Here is a 22,500-nt window from a genome sequence, read left to right on the forward strand (position 1 = left end):
AAAAAAAAAAACCAGAGAAGAAGAAAACAAACATTAGATATACGATCGAATTCGATTTCCATCCCTCTCACACTTAGGTATTATAGATCGTTAAAAAGAGAGGGAAAGAAAGAAAGAGGAAGAGAGAGACAGAGATCGAAAGGAGGAAAAACATTTTCGAAGTGAGTTCTCCAATCGTGGAGGAGTTTTCGAAGGCGTCGCGTCTCGAAGAAATTAATCTACTCTGGCCGATCGAACGAAAGACGAGGCAAGCGCATCGAATCGGGAGCCATCGCACCTTTCGTTTTTCTTCTGAGTCTGCCTTCGCATGCTTATCGATTTCGACTTTCTCTCTCTCTCTCTCTCTCTCTCTCTCTCTCTCTCTCTCTCTCTATCTCTCTCTATTTCATGTTACGCCCCCGCAATCCCATCCGTGTTTTCGATCTTCTCATCCTCTTTCTTTCTCTCTCACTCTCTCTCTCTCTCTCTCTCTCTCTCTCTCTCTCTCTCTCTCTCTCTCTCTCTATCTATCTGTCTTTTTTTCTCTTTCTTTCTCTTTCTTTCTTTCTCTTTCTCAATAGCATGGCAAGAAGCGTGATTTCGAACCGAATTGCTCGACCGTTTTCTCGACTCCTCCCTCTACTTTCTCACCCTTTTCTCCTTTTCTTTACTTCGAACCTTTCGAGTTAAGGATAACCTTAATTGTTTTAAGAAATATATCAACGATTGATTTCGCTCTAATAAACTACATCATTGCGATCGCTCCAATAAAATAGAGAAGCATTTTCTTTTTTATTTTTTCAATTTTTTCTTTTTCGTTCTTCTTTCATTATTTTCTTTTTTTTTCTTTTTTACCTTCTCATTTCTTGTTAATCAAAGAAGAAGTTGATAAATAGGATTATTTGCTAAAGCGATATTGTGGATGGATGAGATGTAAGTGTTCATTAGAAGATTGATTTATCGTTTAGATTAGTATTGATTAAGGATATTATACTTAATCGATATGTGAGATATAAATTATTATAGTAAGAGTAAGTGAGATAATTCGTGAATAATTTTGTAATTGCTTAAGTAATGTTTATCGAAAGATTTTTTTCTTTTTTCTCTTTTTTTCTTTTCGTTAATCTAACGAGAAGGATAATTGTATTATTTATGCACGCGATGATGTTCATTAGAAGATCAATAAATCATTAGTATAAGAAATATAATAAGATACTAATATATAAGAAATAAATAACTGTACACGGAATTCGTCAAATAAATTTTTGTTATCGTTCGAAAAGAAAAGTCTCTCGAGAAAATTCTTCTTTATATTTAACTAAGACTAATTTGTTATTTTTTATTTATTAAATAATTCACTATTTTCTAATACGATTAACGAGACTGCTAAATACTGATTAGAAGACTAAAGTATCGTTACATGTAATATTAATTACGAATATCTTTAATCGATATAAGTAAGTAAATAAATAAATAAATAAATAAATAAATAAATAAATAAATAAATAAATAAATAACTACACACATAATCCGCCAAAATAATTCGTAAATTTTGCAATTAGCTTAAATAAAGTGTATCGAAGGATTTAAAAAATGAAAAAGAGAATCTTTTGTTCCACTTTTCTTATCCTTTTTTTTTTTTCTTTTTTATTTTGTCAATATAAGAAGAATAATTTTCTTGTTTACGTGTACGCGATATATACGACACTTATAAACGCTCATTAGAAAGAACGTTAGTAGTCGTATTAACGTGTGAAAGGATAGACGATATCAAAACGGAAGTGGACGATTAAAGTCGATGCATTTTACCGGACGATTGCGATTGTAAAAGCTACCCGCGTAAAAATAATTGCAGGGGAAAATAGTTATTAGAGAGAGAGAAAAAGAAAAACAGAAAGAGAAAGAGAGAGAGAGAGAGAGAGAGAAGGAACGATACGGGCTGTCGACGATTAACAGCTAGTGATTTAGCAGGGCTTAGTAAGCGATGCATTTATCCGTAGATCAGAGAACTATACCTACCCTATCGAGTGGATCTTGATTAGGTTCCCCTCAAATTACTCTACCACGTCGAACATCGCGACCATCCGGTACTGTAGGAAAGAAGGGAGAAAAGAAAAACTTGGTTAAAAAGAAAGAGAGAAAAAAGATATCTTTCTGTCTCTTTCCATCTGTCTCTTTCTCTTTCTCTCTCTTTCTGTTTCTATTTTTCTTTCTTCTTGATATTTATTTCATAATTTATTTTTTATCACATATGTATATATATATATATATATTTGTTTATTACTTATGTTTATTTATTTATTTTATTAGTTATTTTATTGTATTATTATTTTATTACTTTTTACTTATTTTATATTTTTAATTAATTTAAAAATTAATTTTTTATTTATTTATTTTATTAAGTTCATTAGCTTATTATTTAAGTACATATTATTTATTTTCTTCTTCATATCTCTTCATGATTATCTTTGAATTTGTATAAAGCTAATAATTCTGACAAATCATTTCTCTTCCTTTTTTCTCTTTCTTTCTCTTTCTTTGTTTCTTTTTCTTATTATTCGTTCTATAATATTCATATATTATAAATTTGTTTGATCAAGTATATATAAATACATATATCTACATATAATTTTATCTTTATATATTCTAAAGATTACTTATTTCTATAGAAAGAAAATTATTATTTTGATATATCATTTATATCACTCATTCCCTCTCTCTCTCTCTCTCTCTCTCTCTCTCTCTCCAACTTTCATCCTATCGATCAAGTAGTTTCCCGCGGAAAAACCGGGAAAACGCGTTACGATAAGAAGATCCTCATCCTAACGTTCCCTCTTCTCGCTAATTAATATTTCACGAGGAAGCTTTGAGGATGACTGTTAAGAGTTAGCCCGATTTTCTGCTAGTCCCTGTCGAGATGATCTCAGTAGTAGTTATATCTCTTTCTCTCTCTCTCTCTCTCTCTCTCTCTCTCTCTCTCTCTCTCTGATTCTCTCTATCTATCTATCTTTCTCCGTCTCGGAGGCCAGTTTACTCGTTATGAAAGTTTAAATTAATTTCGAGGTAATTTCCGTGCAGTAATGGCGCCCTCCTACTGAACGAAGAGGGTAAACTCAAGGTCACGAGAGAAAGAGAGAAAGAAAGAGAAAGAGAAAGAGAAAGAGAAAGAGAGAGAGAGAAAGATAGAGAGATAGAAAGAGAGAGAACGTCTCTATTCTCGAAAAGAGACCGTGTTTGGCTCCTTTTATAGGTGGAGAAACAATCGAGTTCATCTCCCTATCCCTATATCTTGCTACTGTCAAGTACCGCCAAGGGAAACGAGAAAATATCGTTTTCTCTCTTTCTTTCTCTCTTTCTCTTTCTCTCTCTCTCTCTTTCTCTCATTGTCCAAATCATACTTCTCGAAAAAGTTTTCTACGTACACCTGGATCACCTTAAAAGGAAACGTAAGACCCTTCATATTCTTTTTAAAATCGTTTACACCTGCGAACCTACGTGCATTTATTTCGATCGACGTTTACTTATGATATTAAATTTATTAAACGTTATTATACGTGTATAATTCTGAAATATATACGGTGTAAATGTTTAAGAAATGTATAACAAATGTATTTAAAAGGAATTAGAAAAAGAAAGAAGAAAGGATTAATTTTTTAAACGCTTACGTAGTGTTAAAAATATTTTATGGAATGCATGATATCTTATGTATAAGTATACGTGGTAAGTTTTTGATATCACTTAGAATTTTATTAGTATTAATTTTAACGCGTTTGAAGATGTTAATGTGTTAACGAACGATTTTTAAAGGTCTCTGAGAATATAGATTATATTTTATAAAAAGAAATGTATATGCATGTATATATTTTAGAATTCAAATAGAAATTAATTCAAATAGAAATTGAAAGAAGAAAAAAACAAGAAAAAAAATTAATTCTTCGAATTTTTATGTGATATTAAAAACATTGTATAGAACGAATGATATCTTATGTATAGTTATGCATAGTAAATTTTAAGGATCAATTAGAATTTTATTAGTATTAATTTTAACGTGTTAGAGGATATTAATTTGTTAGCGAACTTAAAGTCTGAGGATATAGATTATATTTTATAAAAAAAAAATATATATATATACATATTATTTAACTCTCTATTCAACTATGTTCAAATCAAACTGTACACACACACACACACACATATAAATCCAGCAATATCTCTGTCATGCTCTGTAATAATTTTGACGACTCGATCTACGTTCTTTCCAAGAATTAAAGTTTCTCCTCTTGTTAGTCAGGATCAGTTCATAAAAGTTAGAGACTTTTTTAAAACAGCAAGATATCTTCAGATGGGAAGGAATATAAAAATAAAAAAAAGAAAAGAAAGGAAAAAAGAGAGAAAAAAGAACTTTATACTTGCTACTATTTACCAAGAAGTTTCACTCCCCCATTAAAGGCAAGAAATACGAAAGAAACGTTGACAGTTATTCTCACACTCGTGGTCACAGGTTGGTTGTGCTTCGTTAAAATACACTTCGAGTAAGTAAGTACGTCCGTAATATTCTTGCGAACAAGAAACGAGAATTCTCTGTAAGGTAATGAGTCATGAAAATTTCGAAGCAATCTAAGTAACAGGAAGACTATGAAGATCTAAGTTTCCGACTTTATCTCTTATTATCATCTTCTCTGAAAAATTCCTTTCGAAAGAATTTTTAAGATAATTCTATTCACTGTTATATGAGTTAACTATCTCATTTCATATATATATATATATATATATATATCGATTTTATGAATCATTTTTATACGAAAGATCGTAGTATCTTGAATTTATGAATTAACAACGAAACAATAAGAATAATTTATATTACAAGTTGTACGATCTTTTATCATTTGTTGATCGTAAGGGAAAAAGAAAAAAAGAAATTCTATCGAAATTTAGTTAAATTAATATCATCGTTTTATATTTAGTATTTTATATTAATACATTTGGTGTTTCGAAAAGTTGAGTATATAAAGTGACTGTTCCAGTATTTAATAGTTAGTTTAAAGTTAGAAAATTTCCAAAAAAGAAAAAATTGTTTCGAACAAATGATAGAACGTAAGTTCGAAATCGGTGTTTAATCAACGATAAAATCATACAAAGCATAATTAATTTTATCGCGGAGTAATAAGTTTCTTTTTGTTTATTTTTTATTTTCTTCTTGTTGCACAGCGCCATTGGAATTTTCAATAAAGAATTAATTGACCATCGATTGTAATTACTTTTATAATGTTTTAAGAAAAAGTTTTAGTATTTCGATGCAAATAAAGTTTACTCCTTATATGCTCTAGTTTTCTTTTATTTAATTAATTCCAAAAAAATATTTACCAAAAAGATATGCGAATATACAACTTCAAGTATTATAAAAATATTTAGATACTCTTGTTTAATATTTTATTTAAGTCAAACTTTACGTACAAGAAAAGTGATATTTCTCTACTTTTTACTGTACTAATTATTATTTAAGAAAGATTTCGATATTAGTATCTGCTAGTACGACGTCCGACATCCAAATGTTAACTATCACTAAATTAATTTCATATTATTCAAACTATATTATCTAAATCCTTGTTATGATTCTTTTGAAGGAACGACCGGGAAAATATTTCAATCAAATGTTTATCTTTGGTTATTATACGGCAATGTGAACCTCTATTTTGTTTTCATTTCTTCTGATGCCTTGTTCATTTTTATTTTGTTTTCATTAGTTTATCATTTGACTAAAGGAGATTGACTCATATCAGTAACGTTTACGTCATAATAGAGTGAACGTCGTAACGGGATGATCGAAAATCTTCTAATTAAGAGGTATAAATTATAAATTATATATTATAAATTTTAACTATAATTATATATATAATATATATAATATATATTCAATTATCTTTATATATCAAACTAACATTTATTTAAACATTATATATATATATATATATATATATATATATATATATTCAATTATCTTTAAATATCAAACAAACGTTTACTTAAACCTTATTTTAACTAAACCATATTAATTTCACCTAATCCTCACTTCATTACTTTCAAACCTACTTTTATTATCTCAACATCTCATACCTTATTCTTCACTTTTCTTTCTTTTTCTTCTCTACATTTATTATTTATTCTCTTCAAATCGAACGACCCATTGATCGTAAGATACGATATTAATTAATCTAACAAATTCGATGTAGACAAATTCAACAAAATGAAAAGATTTCGAACGAGTTAGGATCGTGAGAAGATAATGAAAATAAGGGACATTCCATAGGGTCAAGGTCGATGGCTGGATACGCGCGCGCTCGTCTCTACGGAGTCAATTAAGTAGTCGTAAACCTGATTAGCGGAGGAAGCAGTTTGGACCGAAGTAAGTAGTGTTGTGTGCCCTCTGTACACTTTCTGTGTGTTCTGTGTGCGCTCAGTGCACGCGAGCGCTAACTTATAACGGCATGGAAGGATATACAGAGGCGTAAGTACTGTACTTTGGTGAGTAATCTGAGTGCTCGTACCCATTAACGTCTAGCTAGATAGATACTTTGCGATGTTATAATTTTTTTCTCTCTTTCTTTCTCTTTCTCTCTCTCTCTCTCTCTCTTTCTCTCCTCTCTCTGTTTTTTTCCTTTTTTCTACCACTTTTTTCCCATGCTTAGAAGCAAACCTAACTGAAAGATGTTGAAACGACTGACTTATCCTAAATCATAACGGTAGAAACTTTTCGTGTTGATTGTTATTCTTCTTAGTTGCGATGTTCCTTCTTTCTATTTCTTTCTTTTTCTCTATTCTTCTTTTTCTATGCAATTAAGTATGGCAGAGAGATTTTAATTAATTAATTTGAGTAGTTAGTATGTGTGTACGTGTGTGATAAATTTCATTTGAATTTTATATAAATTCTTTCTTTTCGTTTCCTTTTTTGAAATCTTTATCAAGCATGCTTGTGGTATCTTCGATATTTTATATTTTTTTTATAAATTATTTTCTTTTATAAAATACTGTGTGTGTGTGTGTGTGTGTGTGTGTAGAGATAATACATATATTGATATTGAATCAATAATATAAACTGTATTTGAATAATTTTCTATTCCTTCTGTTTAAATATTTTAATTGATAGCTAGAAATTTGAATGATATATATATATATATATATATATATATATATACATATCTTTTCTTTGTCGTTAAATGAAGCATTAGAAAAAGAAAAGAAAGAGATACTATCGTTGATTAATTAAAAACCGTTTTATTACGTTGAAATTTACTTTCTTTTTTTTTTTAATTAACAACTATAAAACAAAGACTTGACGAAGAGTCGTGTCGGAAAATAATTATAAACAAAAAAAAATTCAATAGAAACATATATATATATATTAATTGTAATTATTATAATATATATATATACATTAAATGAAATTCTACTTCGCAAGAATTATCTGAAGAAATGAAGGGACAAAAAAAGAAGAAAGAAGGGGCAAAGAAGAAAAAAAAAAAACATGATTTATATCGTCTTTCCCGAAAGTACAATGAAAACGTAAAAGTCTAGGAATCGTCGTGAACATTTTTCTCAGAAAGTAAAACTACGTCTGTTATAACATTTGTTCGGCCAACTTCCGACTTTTCCACTTTCCCAAAGAGCTCCTTCTTCCTTTTTGTAGTTCATAAAGACCCGATAAACTTCTCTTGGTTGGATTCGCAAAGAAACTGAAAGAAAGAAAGAAAGCAAAAAAGAAAGAGAGAGAGAGAGAGAGAGAGAGAGAAAGAAAGAGAGAAAGAGAGTGAAAAAGAGTGAGAGAGAAATAGCATATATCGGAAAACTGTAATCTCGGTTCGTTCGAGATTCGCCGGAAGTCGATACCCTTGGGCATCGAAGAGCAGTAGCGTTCGCTTTGTCCGACAAATAATGGAAGAGCAAACCGGAGGCGTTCGTTGGAATTAAAACGAAAGGTTCAAGATATTCGGTACGGTCCTTTAGGATGAAGAGGGCTAAGCCTAGCAAAGGACAAAGCTTTTTCCCTTCTTCACTTTCCTTCCTTCCTTCCTTCCTTCCTTTCTTTCTTTCTTTCTTTCTTTCTTCCTTTCTTTTTTTCTCTTTTTTCTGTCGTTCGTATATGTTTTTTAAAAAAAGATTTATAAGTAAAGAAAAAGAGAAGAAGAATGAGATAGATAGAGATAGAGAAAGAGAGAGAGAGAGAGAGAGAGAGAAAGAAGGGAATATAGAGAAATAGAAAGAGAAAGGGAGAGAGAAAATTACAGAGGAATAGAGAAAAAGAGAGAAGAGAAATAGAAAGAAATAGGAAGAAATAGAAAGAGAAAAAAAGAGAGAAAATTAGAGAGAAATAAAGAGAGAAAGAGAGAAGAAGAGAAATAAAAAGAAATAGAAAGACAGAAGAAAAGAGAAAAGTAGAGAGAGAAAGAGAAAGAGAAGGAGAATTATCGTCGGTCTACGTGAAAACGACGAAGTTGAACCGAACGAGGGAAAAGTACGGATCAATTATCCGCCTACCGAGGATCAGGATATTGGCTACGTATCCTCATAAGAGGTACTGACTGGTCCTTACCACAAAGGATGAAAAAAAGAGAGAAAGAGATAGAATATATATATATATATATTCTTTGAAAGCCATACTCGTGTAGAGGAATAGGAAAATATCGAAAGGTCCCTTCTAATCTGGATCAGCTCGTACGCGAGTCCTTCGCGATATAGAGGAAACTCATCGAAGGGTAGCCATGGGACGTTTCTATTTCGTACGAAGGATATCCGATTTCACGACTCAAGAATGTTTCTTTTGAGTTTCGTAATTCCCGAAAAAGTGCGAAGATACTAGAAGATATATAAAGTCGATTCGATTCTTAAAGAGGATGATAGTTATCATTAGATTAAGCTATCTTTGATGGGGGTGTGTATATGATATTATATATTTATATTATACCATAAAGATATTTTTTTCTTTTCTTTCCTTTTATTTTTATTTTTTCTTTTTTTCGTTACCTCAGCGATGCATTAAATCCGTATTTCTGTTTTTTCGTTTTTTCTTTTTTTTTTTGTTTTTATTTTTTTTAGTTTTTTATTTTTTTGAGAAAAATTTACACGCCCCATTTTTTTCTCTTCTCTTCTTTTTTTTTTTTTCGAGTAACATACAGTTCGATGGTTTCGGGCGTGTATTTTGAACAATTTGCATGTTTTCCTTTTTCTTTTTTTTTTTTTTTTTTCTTTTTACAAAACTAATTTCAATATGGCGTTCTATAGATTCGACGTTCGAAATGATCAATATCGTGGTTAATACTCGTTCTAGATTATTTTTTTAACTCGAAGACGAATTAAAGTGAGTAAAATATTTTAAGAGATTCTTTGCGACCTTACAGATATCACGATTTTGTAATATTAAGTAATGTTGTGATATTTTATCAATATTAGGTAAGACATAATTTTGTGATGTTACGATTTATAACAGAAAAATTATCATCAATAATTAACAATCGTTAATAATTATCAACAAAATTATTCTTATTAAATAAATTTTATGATAATTCGTTTATAACATTATTCGAATAATTAACATTCGAGATTAATACTTTTATTATAAAATTATCGACCACATCTTGCTAATAATATATATAATATATACATATATATAATTTGTATATTATAATAATAATTAATATTAATTATTAGTAATAATAGATTACAAATAATATACATATAAATATTATTAATAAACAAATTCATTCCATCCGGATAATTTTCATTTAATAATTCTTAGAAACGATTTAATCCTTCGAATAAAAACGTACAATAAGGGATGATGGGTAGATCGAAAGAGGGTGGCAGCCTCGATCGTAGTTCCCGATAATTTTTTTTTTCTTTCTTTTCTTAAACTCTGATACACAACCCTCACCAAGTTTGAACGTGAGAGACGATCTATCACCATCATCCGAGATTGAGAGTTTGCACTTTTGACGCGGAAGCAAACTACCGACGGGTGTATCGCATATTGTGTGTTGCCTGCTTTATATTCGCAAATCTCTTTTGAACGGCGCAACGACGACGACGTTGTTCAACTCTCGGCCTCGTTCGGGCGTCACGTGTTTCCCTTTATTACAGGATCGTTCGCTCCAAAGGCAACAACTTGGAGCCCTTCACCGGTGTGTTTCATAAACGCCCCTGAAAAATTTCCTCTTACCATCTTTTTCGTCGATTCTTTTACTTTTTTTCTTTATTTTTTTCTGTTCTCTCTCTCTCTCTCTCTCTCTCTCTCTTTTTTCTTTTGGATTTTTTTGTTTTTTTAAACTCGAAGAAAATATCTCGTCGAACGATCATTGTAATAAATTATATTTAAACGTGATTCATATACGGTATATCTTTTTTTTTTTTTAACGCAGCAGACAGAAATTATAAACGATCGAGAATCGTTTGATGGTATGGTATCGATTATTATATGTGTATAATTAATTAATGAAATAATAGAATGAACGATTTTTCAAATTATATATAAACATATAAATAGATTTATTAAAAATAAAATCTTAGTAAACAATTTCAAGTGAAAAAAAAAATATACATATATGAATAAATAATCTTTACATATTCTTCATGATTCACATATACTTGTATATAATTATTTATTTTTCAAATAAATATAACATGCATAATATATCGCGACGTTAGATCGATTATTAATACGATTAATAAAATAATTTGAATTTATTAACACGAGTTTGATCAGTTCTTTTTTTTTTTTTTTTTTTTTTTTCTTATACTCGTAAAAAAGGAAAAGAAATAAATCATACAAAAATATAAATAAATAAATAAATAAATAAAAATTTAATCATCGATTTAATTCGATACTTAAGATACAGTAATTTCTCTCTTTTCATTTAAATCATTTATTATTTAATAATATTCAATAAAAAGATCATCATAAAACAGAAGATATCAAGACGAGTGGCAGCTGTTCGTAAAGTATATACATACATATATATTTCTATATATACATACATACAAATATACATAAATAGTAGTTGGTAGAGTATGGTAATGACCGATTACATACGTTTCCTACGTGTCACTAGAACTAACTATATTCATGGAAACGAATATGCTACTTCTCAGAGAGACGATGAGAGTAATAAACTGTTTTCTCAGAGCATCACGTACCGTAATTAATGGTCGTTAAAATGTAGTTGGTTTTGAAAATGTATACGAGAGATACGAAACTCACATTGCATCTTTTATACTCGCACATAGTTTACACCTTCGTCTGGGTGTTTGACACTGCGTGGGTAATCATCCCACGTGTACATAAACAGTCAACTACATTACCTCTCTTCTTGAATTTCCAAACTCAACATATTACTTTATACTGTCTCTTATCACTTTATATTATTATTATTATTGTTGTTGTTGTTGTTGTTGTTGTTGTTGTTGTTGTTGTTGTTGTTGTTGTTGTTGTTGTTGTTGTTGTTGTTGTTGTTGTTATTGTTATCGTTATTATTTAATTTTATAATTATCGTTATTATATCTTTATTGAAATTTTAATTATTCTTTTAATATTTTCTTATATTATGATATATTTCTTTACATTTTTTTATATAATTTTTTATTATTATTATTATTATTATTATTTTACATTTATTTATTTATAATTATTTTTACTATATACGCTTATTACAATCTTTCATAATTCTCTTTTTATTATTATTTATTTTTATAATTATTTTTATTAGTTATCTATATAACTAAATAATAATATATAAAATTTTATTAGTTATCTCATAATATTATATTATTATTATTATCATTATTTACTTTTAACTATTCCTAAGATTTCTCTATGAAAAATTCTTCGATAATCATCTAATATGAAAATATAAGAGAAACTTTCCGATAAATTCATTGATTAAACTAACGATACGAATGAATGATTACATACATTCATACATATAAAATTTCTTCTTCTTAATCACGATACCTAGTTTGTAGTGTTTAATAATTTAATAAAGAAAAAGAAAAAAACAAAAAAAGAAAAGGTTAAAATCTTTTAGTTTCAAAAATATTTTAATATGAATGATATATGAAAGTACGACGACATAGATCGATGATGGATACATATATACGTACATACACACACACACACACACACACACACACACACACACACACACACACATATACACGTATACACGTATATAGGTACATGGAAAAGGCTAGACGATGCGTCAGACCGAAGAATTAAATATTTGATCAGTTACTCGAAATAGGATAGACGAGGACTAACGGTGGTACATCAAAACGGGATTATGATTCGAGGATGGGAATATACATATACATATACATATACATATACATATATACACATATATATATATATATACATATAGATATACGAATACATATAACGTAGATATAACGTTGCTAGAAGATAAATAATTCTCTTTGCCGACTCACCGATGAACGATTCCCCTGGAGTGCATGTGTTTCAACGCACCGACCAGCTGTCTGGCGTAGAGCTTGGCGGTCATCTCATCGAGCATGCCGCTTGGTTGTTGCTTAATGTGGGTGCACAGGTCGCCACCGGTTGCAAGTTCCATCACGAGGTAGTATACAGATCCGTACTGCGAACATGTTACACAAATTAACTATGGCGTTGACGCTCCATGACGATCTCGCTTTGCGACGTGTTTGGAACGGTACTAAGAATGATATCAAAATTCTTTTCTTTTTTTTTTTTTCGTTCGTTCGTTCGTTCGTTCGTTCGTTCGTTCGTTCGTTCGCTTATTTATTTGTTAATTTTTTTGTTAAATATAATCGTTCGAAAAAAAAACGTACGAATTTTAACTACTCGTAATTATTTTTAACGAGGATCTTTTTATTACAATTATTTCTTTCTCTTTATGTATATATTTATATATATATATTTTTTTTTTCTGCTATAGAAAATACATAAACAACGTGCGATTATCTTTTTCGTTATCACTCGAATGTAAATAATAATACGGATTAATTCTTTCTTCTTTTAATTTTCAATATTTAATTTTCGATAGTAATGTACACAGAGATACGTTTTGTTCATCCGATCGTGAAACAGAAAAATAATATATGTTTACTTTTTATAAGATTGTGATTTTCATTTAAGAATTTTTATAGAAAAAGTACTTTTTCTTTTCTCTTACATCAAGAATTAAGAATCGTAAAATAGAATTATTTCAGATAGAATTACGAATATATATGTATTGTTAGATTAAAATAAATATATCTTTCAAACGTTACATTCGTTTTCAATGACAAAAAGTTTAGGAATAGTTCATTTCAATCCATTCGAACGTATAATATAATCAAGAAGATACGTATTCTAGAGTCCGCCCACTTTCTCGATACATTCGATAAAAAGTGATAAGGAGGATGTTGGGGAGGAATGAAATGTTGGCTTACGATACTCTCTCTCTCTCTCTCTCTCTCTCTCTCTCTCTCTCTCTCTCTCTCTCTCTCTCTCTCTCTCTCTCTCTCTCTCTCTCTCTCTCTTTCTCATTAGAAAGTCAATTTTACCGTACAGAGAGCGTTCTCTTATACCATTTGGCAAATATATACTTCATACATTCTTCTATTTTGGCAAGTTTCTCGAAGAAGGATTTTCTTTTTTTTTTTATATATATTTTCTTGTTCTTTTTTATCGTTTTTTCTTTCTTTCTTTCTTTCTTTCGGCGTTCAGCCGAGAAAAGACGGCGCATCTTTCACATATGTGCAGAGAAAGAGAAAAAGAGATAGATACAGATATAGAGAGCCAGAGATAGAGAGAGAGAGATATTTTCTCCTACGGGATTCTGGGTACTTCAGTGAAGCTCGTACTCGCGTGCGTGCCATTTAAATCGAGCGGATAAAATTTATGGACAGAAATTGAATCGTATACGAGGGTCATATATCTTACGGTTTCGACATAATCCGATTAAACCCGCCGCGATCCCGATGAGAATGAAACACCCTTGCGTCATTGTGCCTTTATCAAAGTATACCGGTCATTATCGAATAACTTTTTAAAAGAGATGAACAATATCTGTCCTTTATTATCTTCGATTCGTCAGTTTGAAGGAATTTCATGACAAATTATTTATATTCAAAAATTTCAGATTTGTCAATTTTAAGTCTGATCGATCGACTTTTTTTTTCTTTTTTCTTTTTTTTTTTTTACCCCTTTATTTTTCTGTTTTGTTTTTTTGTTACATCACAGTGAAGCATATCTAATCGGTAAAGAGGATTTAAAAAAAAAAAAAGAAGAAAAGAAAATTGATACACAAAGATTATATCCCGATTTTGGCTTTACAGTATAGATATCCTTTTTTATTATTGAGGAAGGAATAATAAAATAATAAAAAGGTGTTACGACAAAATATCAGATAATTCGATAACTAACGTTTATATAATTGACAATAATCTACTTAATGCTTAATAACGTGGTTCTATATTGTGTATTTTTTATAATCAATTTAATTGTTTTCTTTTTTAATTAGAAAGCAAATTAATCTTAAGACGTTTGATATCTGTTTATTTATTATAGATAAGGTATTTTATTTTATTAAAATCATTTTAATAATTATATCGGTTTTATAGAAAACATCATATATCGTATCTGTTAAATTATATCTAACAAAAATTATCGTTATAGATTGCAATTATAAACGATACATTAACAAATTATGTGAAACCTTAAAATTGTATAAAGATAACATAAAAAAAAAAAAAAAAAAAAAACAAAAAGTTTGGTTGTACTTATCGAATAAAAAGATATAACATGAAATTATAAAAAACTTCAAATGTGATAATTTTGACGATCTAATGATAAGTAGAAAAATGTAATGCGTTTAGTGTCTTATCATTTTTCCCTTGTATTTTCTACTCTCCTTTTTCCTTTCTGGTTTTTTTTTAACAGTGAATATTTTTGAAATATTCGATTTCGCTTTACAACAAAAACTTGTTCGAGCCGAGAAGGCACACGTTATTGTTTTTCCCTAGCTTTTATCAGAATGATCGATTGTGTCGTGCTCGTTCTTTCGGATAAAACAGACTCGACAATCTCGTTTGATGAATCGACTCACAATATCGTAAACGGCATAAAGTCATACGATTGAAAATTGGGTCGTTCGTTGTACGACTAATAGTAAGACTTTTCCATAATAATAATAATAATAATAATAATAATGATAATAATAATGATAGCAATAATAATATTCATCAATATCATCGATGTATGATATTAATATTTAAAAACTTTTTTTTAACTACATTAAATTAAAATTAAACTTGATATTTAGTGCGTATGTTCATCATATAAAATTAGTTATAATAAAAATACAAATAAATATATAATATATATATATAATATAATATAATATATATATTATATTATATGTATTATATTTAATATTTATATTATCATTGATACGTATATTTAAGTTCGTACTAATTATCATCATCATCATCATCATCATTATTATTGTCATTGTTATGATCCTTATCATAGAGATTCTATCATACTTATCGTATTATTTCTTTATATAAATATTATTTATACTTTCATTTCTCCTTTCCTTTTTTTTCTATTAATTCATTTAATATAGAGAGATATCGTTGCTGATCGATACATATGACACCAGAAAAGATGAGAATATATATATATATATATATATATATATATATATATATACCTTGCGTGCTTTATACAGTCACAGATGCTGCGAAGGATTCAAAAATGAATATCAAAGAAAAAAAAAAGAAAGAAAAAAAGACACAGAGACATAGAGAGAAAACTCCGAACGATTTGCTTACTCTTGCAATAAAGATTACGATACGTGAATATGAAATAGATATTTATTTAGATGAAATCGAGAACTATAGATTTTATTCAATTTGGCATAGCGAAGGAAGAAAAAAAAAAGGAAAAAAAAGTTATACAAACGTTCTGTTTTTTATCGTGTAACACGTATGATACACCCACATACACGCACACATATTTATTTTGTTCTTTTTTCTTTTGCTTTCGTTTTCTTTTTTTTCTTTTTTTTTTTTTTTTTTTTTTTTTGTTATATCCCGTCGAATCGTTTGATCTTCCCTTCCTCTCGTTTTCCTCGTTTTTCTCCAATTTCAACGTGTGTTACGTTCCGTCGATACACGCCTAAGGGCATAGAACGTCGACGAGATCTAATTAATTTTCGGAAACTGACCTCCCTGTCCAGAATCCTGTCGAGTTTGCGTTATATTACCCTCAGAATATTGAATTACCTATCTCGGCGAATAACATTGACGTTCGCATTCATCAGGAATTTCATTTGACGAATAATCCAACATTGAAGAGAATTTTTCTATGGAAGTTGATCATTAATCTCTTTTTATCTCCGTCTCTATCTCTATCTCTTATCTCTATCTCTGTAATCTATTTCCTTTCTGGAAAAGAAAAAAAAAAAGGATCGACGGACAGCCAGGAGAAATGAAATTTTTCAAACGCTGTATAAGCATTGTAAAAGTTATACGACGCTTGTAAAATATCTTTTCAATGTTTTGATTATTATTTCACGACTTATTGACGAGAAATCTAAACGCATGTATATCGTAAAAAAAAAAAAGAAATTGTTTTTCAAACGTGTTGACGAACTTTATTTTAGTATATTTATGTAATACGGATTAAGTGATATCATGAAAATTTTAATAGACAATAAATTATAGAATTGAAAGTGAACAGTGATAATCAATATTTCTATATTTGTCAAATGTATACAAGTATGTATTGAAATATATTAGATAAACATATTAATTTCTATGAAAACTTACAAATACCTAATAACATAGATTATACGAAGATAATAATTTATATAAACAAAATTACAAAAGGATAACAGTTATTATTTCGATATTTCAAAATCTGCGAACTATAAGCTATAATAAAAATAAATCAATGAAAATACATTTATTATTTTGAAATATGTAACGTCACAAATAAATATAAAAAAGAAACCAATAATAATAACTGTAATAACAATAACAAATTGCATGAACATATAAATTTATAATTTATACAAAATTCTCCCGGAAAGAGTAACAACATGTTATTGTGAATACACATTATTAATTATTTCTTTAATTGTATGATAAAGGAAACATTTGTGTCGTATATAGAGAAAGCTACGTAAAAGCGTGTATACGTAAATATACAAAAAAAGAAAAAGAAATGAAAAAGAAATACAAAAAAGAAAAAAAGAAAAATAACTATACAAAGACTTCAATTTATGCATACACATTATATATATATATATATATATATTCATGCATGTATATAAAAAAAACACACACAGACATACATACATAAATATACGATATGCAGTGAGCTTAATTAGAAAGGTCCATTGTAAAAATGCATGTTACGAACGAGGAGTTCGTACGAGCAGGCATCCGTAAGATGAGGCAAAGATGGGCCGGTAATGACACTTCGAATTTGTACTCCGGGTTGACAAGCCCGATCCAACATAGAAGCATTTTCACTGTCGTTATTAACCATGCTGCGTGTGTAGTACGCTTGCTTTTTTAATCTCTACTGCTTTGCACCCGATCTTTCTCATCCCCCTTCCTTCTCCTCTCTTCTCTTATTCTCTCTCTCTCTTTCTTTCTCTCTCTCTTTCTCTCTCTCTCACTCACTCACTCTTTCACCTCATCCTCCTTCACCTTTTGACCCCTTCCGAATGAAAGAGCTCACGAGGCAGCTTTTTTCTCTTTACTCTTTCCTTCCACTCACTCACTCTCTCTTACTCTCTCTCTCTCTCTCTCTCTCTCACACACTATTGGACCCTCGACTTTCAGGGTAGCAGCAGATGTAGCTTCCCAGGGTAGTACGAGTAGGGGTTGTTACTCGTCGAAAGGGTTTCCATCGAAGTTCACGAGTAAGAGAGACAGAGAAAGATAGAGAGAAAGATAGAGAGAGAGAGAAGGAAAGATTACGTACATGCGTATATTAGAGAAAGAGAAAGATAGAAACAGATCTGTATATGTATATATATATATATATATATATATATATACATATGTGTGTGTTAGTAAGTGATGGAGAGATAGAGAACGTATGTGTAAAAGAGAGAGTAAGTGAATGTATAATGTAAAATAGAAAGAGAGACAAAGACAGACAGAGACAGAGAGAGAAAAGGAGACTTGGCACCCTTTGCACCCGCAACGAGCAAGGGGTTGGAATATTCTTTTAATTACGGAGGTAATTTCCGCGAGGTTCGCTGCAGCGCGGTCAAACAATGCGCTTAGCCCTTATACTAAAGGAACGAACGAATTGCAAGCCCGGTTTGCGACAGCCATGGCAGCGCCCATGGATAACGAACACCGCTCACGGTCTTTCGCCCTCTGAGTTCGCGATAAAAAGGCCTGTTTCTAAATTTCCCCTCCTATTTCCCCTTCTCTTACTCTAACTCTTTTTCTTTCTCTTTTTCTCCTTTACGAATTCAACTCCTGTACAAAAATGTACAAAAATGCAGTACCCAACGTACGGCCACACCCATTTCAACGTTCATTTCGTGTCGTCCTTCGTGTAAAATTGTTCAAGTTTATCAGGATCCTCCAATGGATATAAATATTTTTCTTTTCTCATTTTCTTTTTTTTCTCTCTTTTCTTTTCTTTTCTTCTTTTTTTTTTTTGCTCTTTTTTTCTTTAAGAGAAATCATTTGGAAGTAAAGGTTCTTCGATCATTTCTCAAGCTTTCTTATAATTCGTTGTATTTATCGATTATTTATTATAATGTATGATTCATCGGTTAATTGTAGGGATCGTGAGATTGTAGTGAGTTGTATACTCGTTAATGAATAATAATTTAATTATGATACTTGATAAATTTATATCGGTCATATTTATTTATTTGCTAATACGCGTTATTATTAAAGATATAGTTTATTGTAATTAAAAAATATCATATTATATGTTTATGATATATATATATTCTTTATTATCATTATTATCATTATTATCATCTTCTTTTATTATCATTATCATCATTATCATTATTATTATTACAAGCATAAACGCATTAGCATTTATTTATTATACGTATCAATCTCCATGGACGTATATTTACGTATGTATGTCCATATAACATACCGATCGATCTTTTAATTTAAGTAAAGATATTCTCTAATAATAAATATATATTTATGTTGACAGAATATTATAGAATAGGAATAATATAAATATATTATACCAAGCGTAAATTTTGCATAACGCACATACATATTTCTTTCTTTTTATTCGCGATCGACGAACGAACAATTAATATTTTGTCAGAAAGAAAAAAAGAAAGAAAGAAAAATACAAATATACTATACACGACTGTACAGTAACTACGAAGTTCAAAAAATCGATTAATTCGTCCATTTTAATCCTAACTAATATCATCACATTAATTTTCTCCAATATAAACTCGTAATTCGGTGTTAAAACATACAATACCATTAGATTCTAAGATGGTAAATAATCTTATATAAAAAAAAAAAAGAAAATAAAAAAAAAAGGAAAAGAAAAAGAATAGAAAGAGAGAAAGAGATTTGCAAGAGTTATCATGATCGACCTGGCGATGTGTTAAAAGAGAGAAAGAAAAAAGAGTAAAAAAAGGAAGAAAAAAAAAAAGAAAAGAAAAGAAAACGTCGAAAAGCTATGTGTGAGAAGTGATATGTGTGGAGTGTTTTAAACGGTAGTTAGAAAACAGGTTCTCGATCGTAATTACCGTCGCACGTCGGCCCTCTCGAATATCATTACTCTATTTAAACGACGAAGAAGAGAAGCAGGAAGCGGATGGTGACTTAATTAACGCGAACGTGCGCGCGAGCGCGTACGCTCGCGTCAAAGTAACTCGATTTACAGGTACGCGGGCGGATTATATACATACTACTACGTACATAAATAGTTATTACATACATATATATATATGCGTATACGCATTTACGTATATTACATTTTGAGCTAGTAACTGAGCACGACATTTTAACGCGTCCCTAAAGATGAAGATAAAGAGGAAAAAGAAGATTTAATACGAGACGATTATTCGTTGTCAATGTATAATAATTTAACAAATTTAAAGAGTGATCGATTGATTCGATCATTCAATTGTGTGACATTCGAACGAAATGATTTTATCATTTCGTAGTGATGGTATGAAAAGAAAAAGAGAGAGAAGGAAGGAAAGGGAACAAAAACAAATTGTTCGTATTATCCATTACGTTTATTTTTTCTATTGTAATTAACAAATAAATATCAAGATCGGCTTTTGCTTGCGACAACGAAAAGTATGCGTGCCTATGTGTGTGTGTGTGCGTGTGTGTGCGTGTGCGTGTACGTGTACGTGCGTGCTTGCCTGTATTTTCCCATTTTGAATTCTCCCTTTAAACCCCCGAGAGGTTTATAAATTCAGTTAAATGGCACGTTTAATTAAAGCCAGAAAGATGGATCATCCCTCTTGGGTGGCGTTAACTGGCTCCGCGGCTGGCGAAATTTTAGGAGGCTACCGATTTGTCATAGAATTCTGACGAGATAGAAAGAGATAGAAAGAAATAGAAAGAGAGAGAGAGAGAGAGAGAGAGAGAGAGAGAGAGAGAGAGAAGAATGAGGGTGAAAAAGATTGGAGAGAGATAGAAAAAAGGTCTTGAAAGTTTTGCAACGCGTTTTACGAGTTGTGACCCCCATGATCTACGTCTATATCATTGTACATTTAACTACAATAACGCCGTAAACGGGTTAATTTGTCATAGAAAAAGAAAAGAAATTTTTTTTTTATTTTTCTCTTTAATAAATACCTAATCACCTGAATCGTTTCGTAGAGTCTAACGATGCTCGGATGTTGCAACATCGATAATAGCTTAGCCTCCCGAGTTAAATTCTTCATTACGTAATCTTGCCGACCATGTTGGGTATCGATTATCTTCACTGCCACCTGTCAAAAGTGAAAAAGAAAATAAAACACTTAATGTCGTTCAAAATTAAATTCAATCATACCAGCGACATTTATTATTCCATTTACGTATTGACTTATTAGAAGAACGAACGATCACCCTCAGCCCCTCTCCACCTCAGAATCGTATATTTAAACGCGGAATAAAAACGTATCGACGATATATTTCTTTTGGAAAATAGGAAAATCCAATAAAACGTATATTGTATGTATATCCTAAGGGGTTTTTCAGAGATCAATCGCTTTTCTATTATCTGTATCTCTATCTCTAGGTATATGTTTCTCCTTGAATTGCTAGCAGAGAGTATCAAACACATCTTCTATATACCTTTATGAAAGGCACATCGGGCCACTTTCTAAACGCGATAAAGCGAATACCTTGGGATTCGTATATGTTAAGACGAGTTTCAATACGAAAGAGAGAGAAAGATATATATATATATATATATATATATATATATATATATATATATATAGAAAGAGAGAGAAAGGGAAGGAAAAAGGAAGCTGCCAAGTCTCTCATCCCTTTGATCCACGTTAAGGGCTTGAGGCGGTAATTCGTGCTAGGTAAAGCGATCGAAACGATGGACTTTGTGGCTCGTCACCTCTCTCTCTCTCTCTCTCTCTCTCTCTCTCTTTCTCTACCTATCTATCTGTCTGTATATCTATGTATCTATGTATCTATATATATTATATATATATATCCTTTCGTATCTTCTCTCTCAACGCTCCATCGGTTTCACGCTAAGGGAGGAAAGCGTAACGATGGATTATATTGGACGGTTTGGGATTATGCGCGCGCCGGAATGCAAATTAAGCCTGTGCCTGGGTACCTTCGAGCTATTCGAGACAGACTGTGAGATATAGAGACGGAGTTATAGAAGCAAAGAGCTTTTGCAAGTTTCTATCGAATTTCTCGTAAATGCGAGTATTTATTGAGCATGAGATGGATTATCAGTTTTAATGGGGATTTTAATTTATTCTCTATCTTTCTTTTTCTCTATCTCTCTGTATCTATCTATCCATTTATTTGTCTATCTTATCAATTAATCTATCTATTTATCTATCTATCTCTCTCTCATTTATATTCTTATTATATCGCAATGATAATTTATCAATTACAAATACGATTAGAAATTTATTGTAATATTGTATGTTTTTTTTTTTTTTTTTTTTTAATATAATTAATTGAATATAAATATCAATATTAATTCATGATGTAGTAATTTTTAATTAACATACATACACGCACGCACGCACACACATATATATATATATATTCTTTTTTAAAAACGTGTAGTAAATAATTACTTGGAATCTACACACGCTCATTATATTTGTATATAATAACTGTCGATAAAACAAGACAAACATATACTTTGAAAATTTCCAAATTGATCGCACTAATCCCATAGAAACGAAATATCTAACCGCACGGAGAATAATAGCCGATCGTTAACGAATTAACTCGATTATGCACGATCGAAACTTTCAGGAAACTATCGACGAAGTTAAT

General features: G+C 30.2%; 1 protein-coding gene across 2 annotated transcripts in view; it reads right to left on the reverse strand.

Annotated features, from left to right (window-relative positions):
- The window catches only part of LOC122634855 (MAP/microtubule affinity-regulating kinase 3-like), a 352,311-nt gene that overhangs the window by 44,878 nt on the left and 284,933 nt on the right, over positions 1 to 22,500 (reverse strand). For both annotated transcript variants that reach the window (XM_043824214.1, XM_043824215.1), the window contains exons 2-3: positions 20,838 to 20,966; positions 12,454 to 12,620 (exon numbers count right to left, since the gene is read on the reverse strand). In XM_043824214.1, the coding sequence (XP_043680149.1) occupies positions 12,454 to 12,620; positions 20,838 to 20,966 (296 nt within the window). The remainder of the gene's footprint in view (positions 1 to 12,453; positions 12,621 to 20,837; positions 20,967 to 22,500) is intronic.

Source organism: Vespula pensylvanica, chromosome 16 (assembly GCF_014466175.1).
Source record: "Vespula pensylvanica isolate Volc-1 chromosome 16, ASM1446617v1, whole genome shotgun sequence".
Classification (NCBI taxonomy): Eukaryota; Metazoa; Arthropoda; class Insecta; order Hymenoptera; family Vespidae; genus Vespula; species Vespula pensylvanica.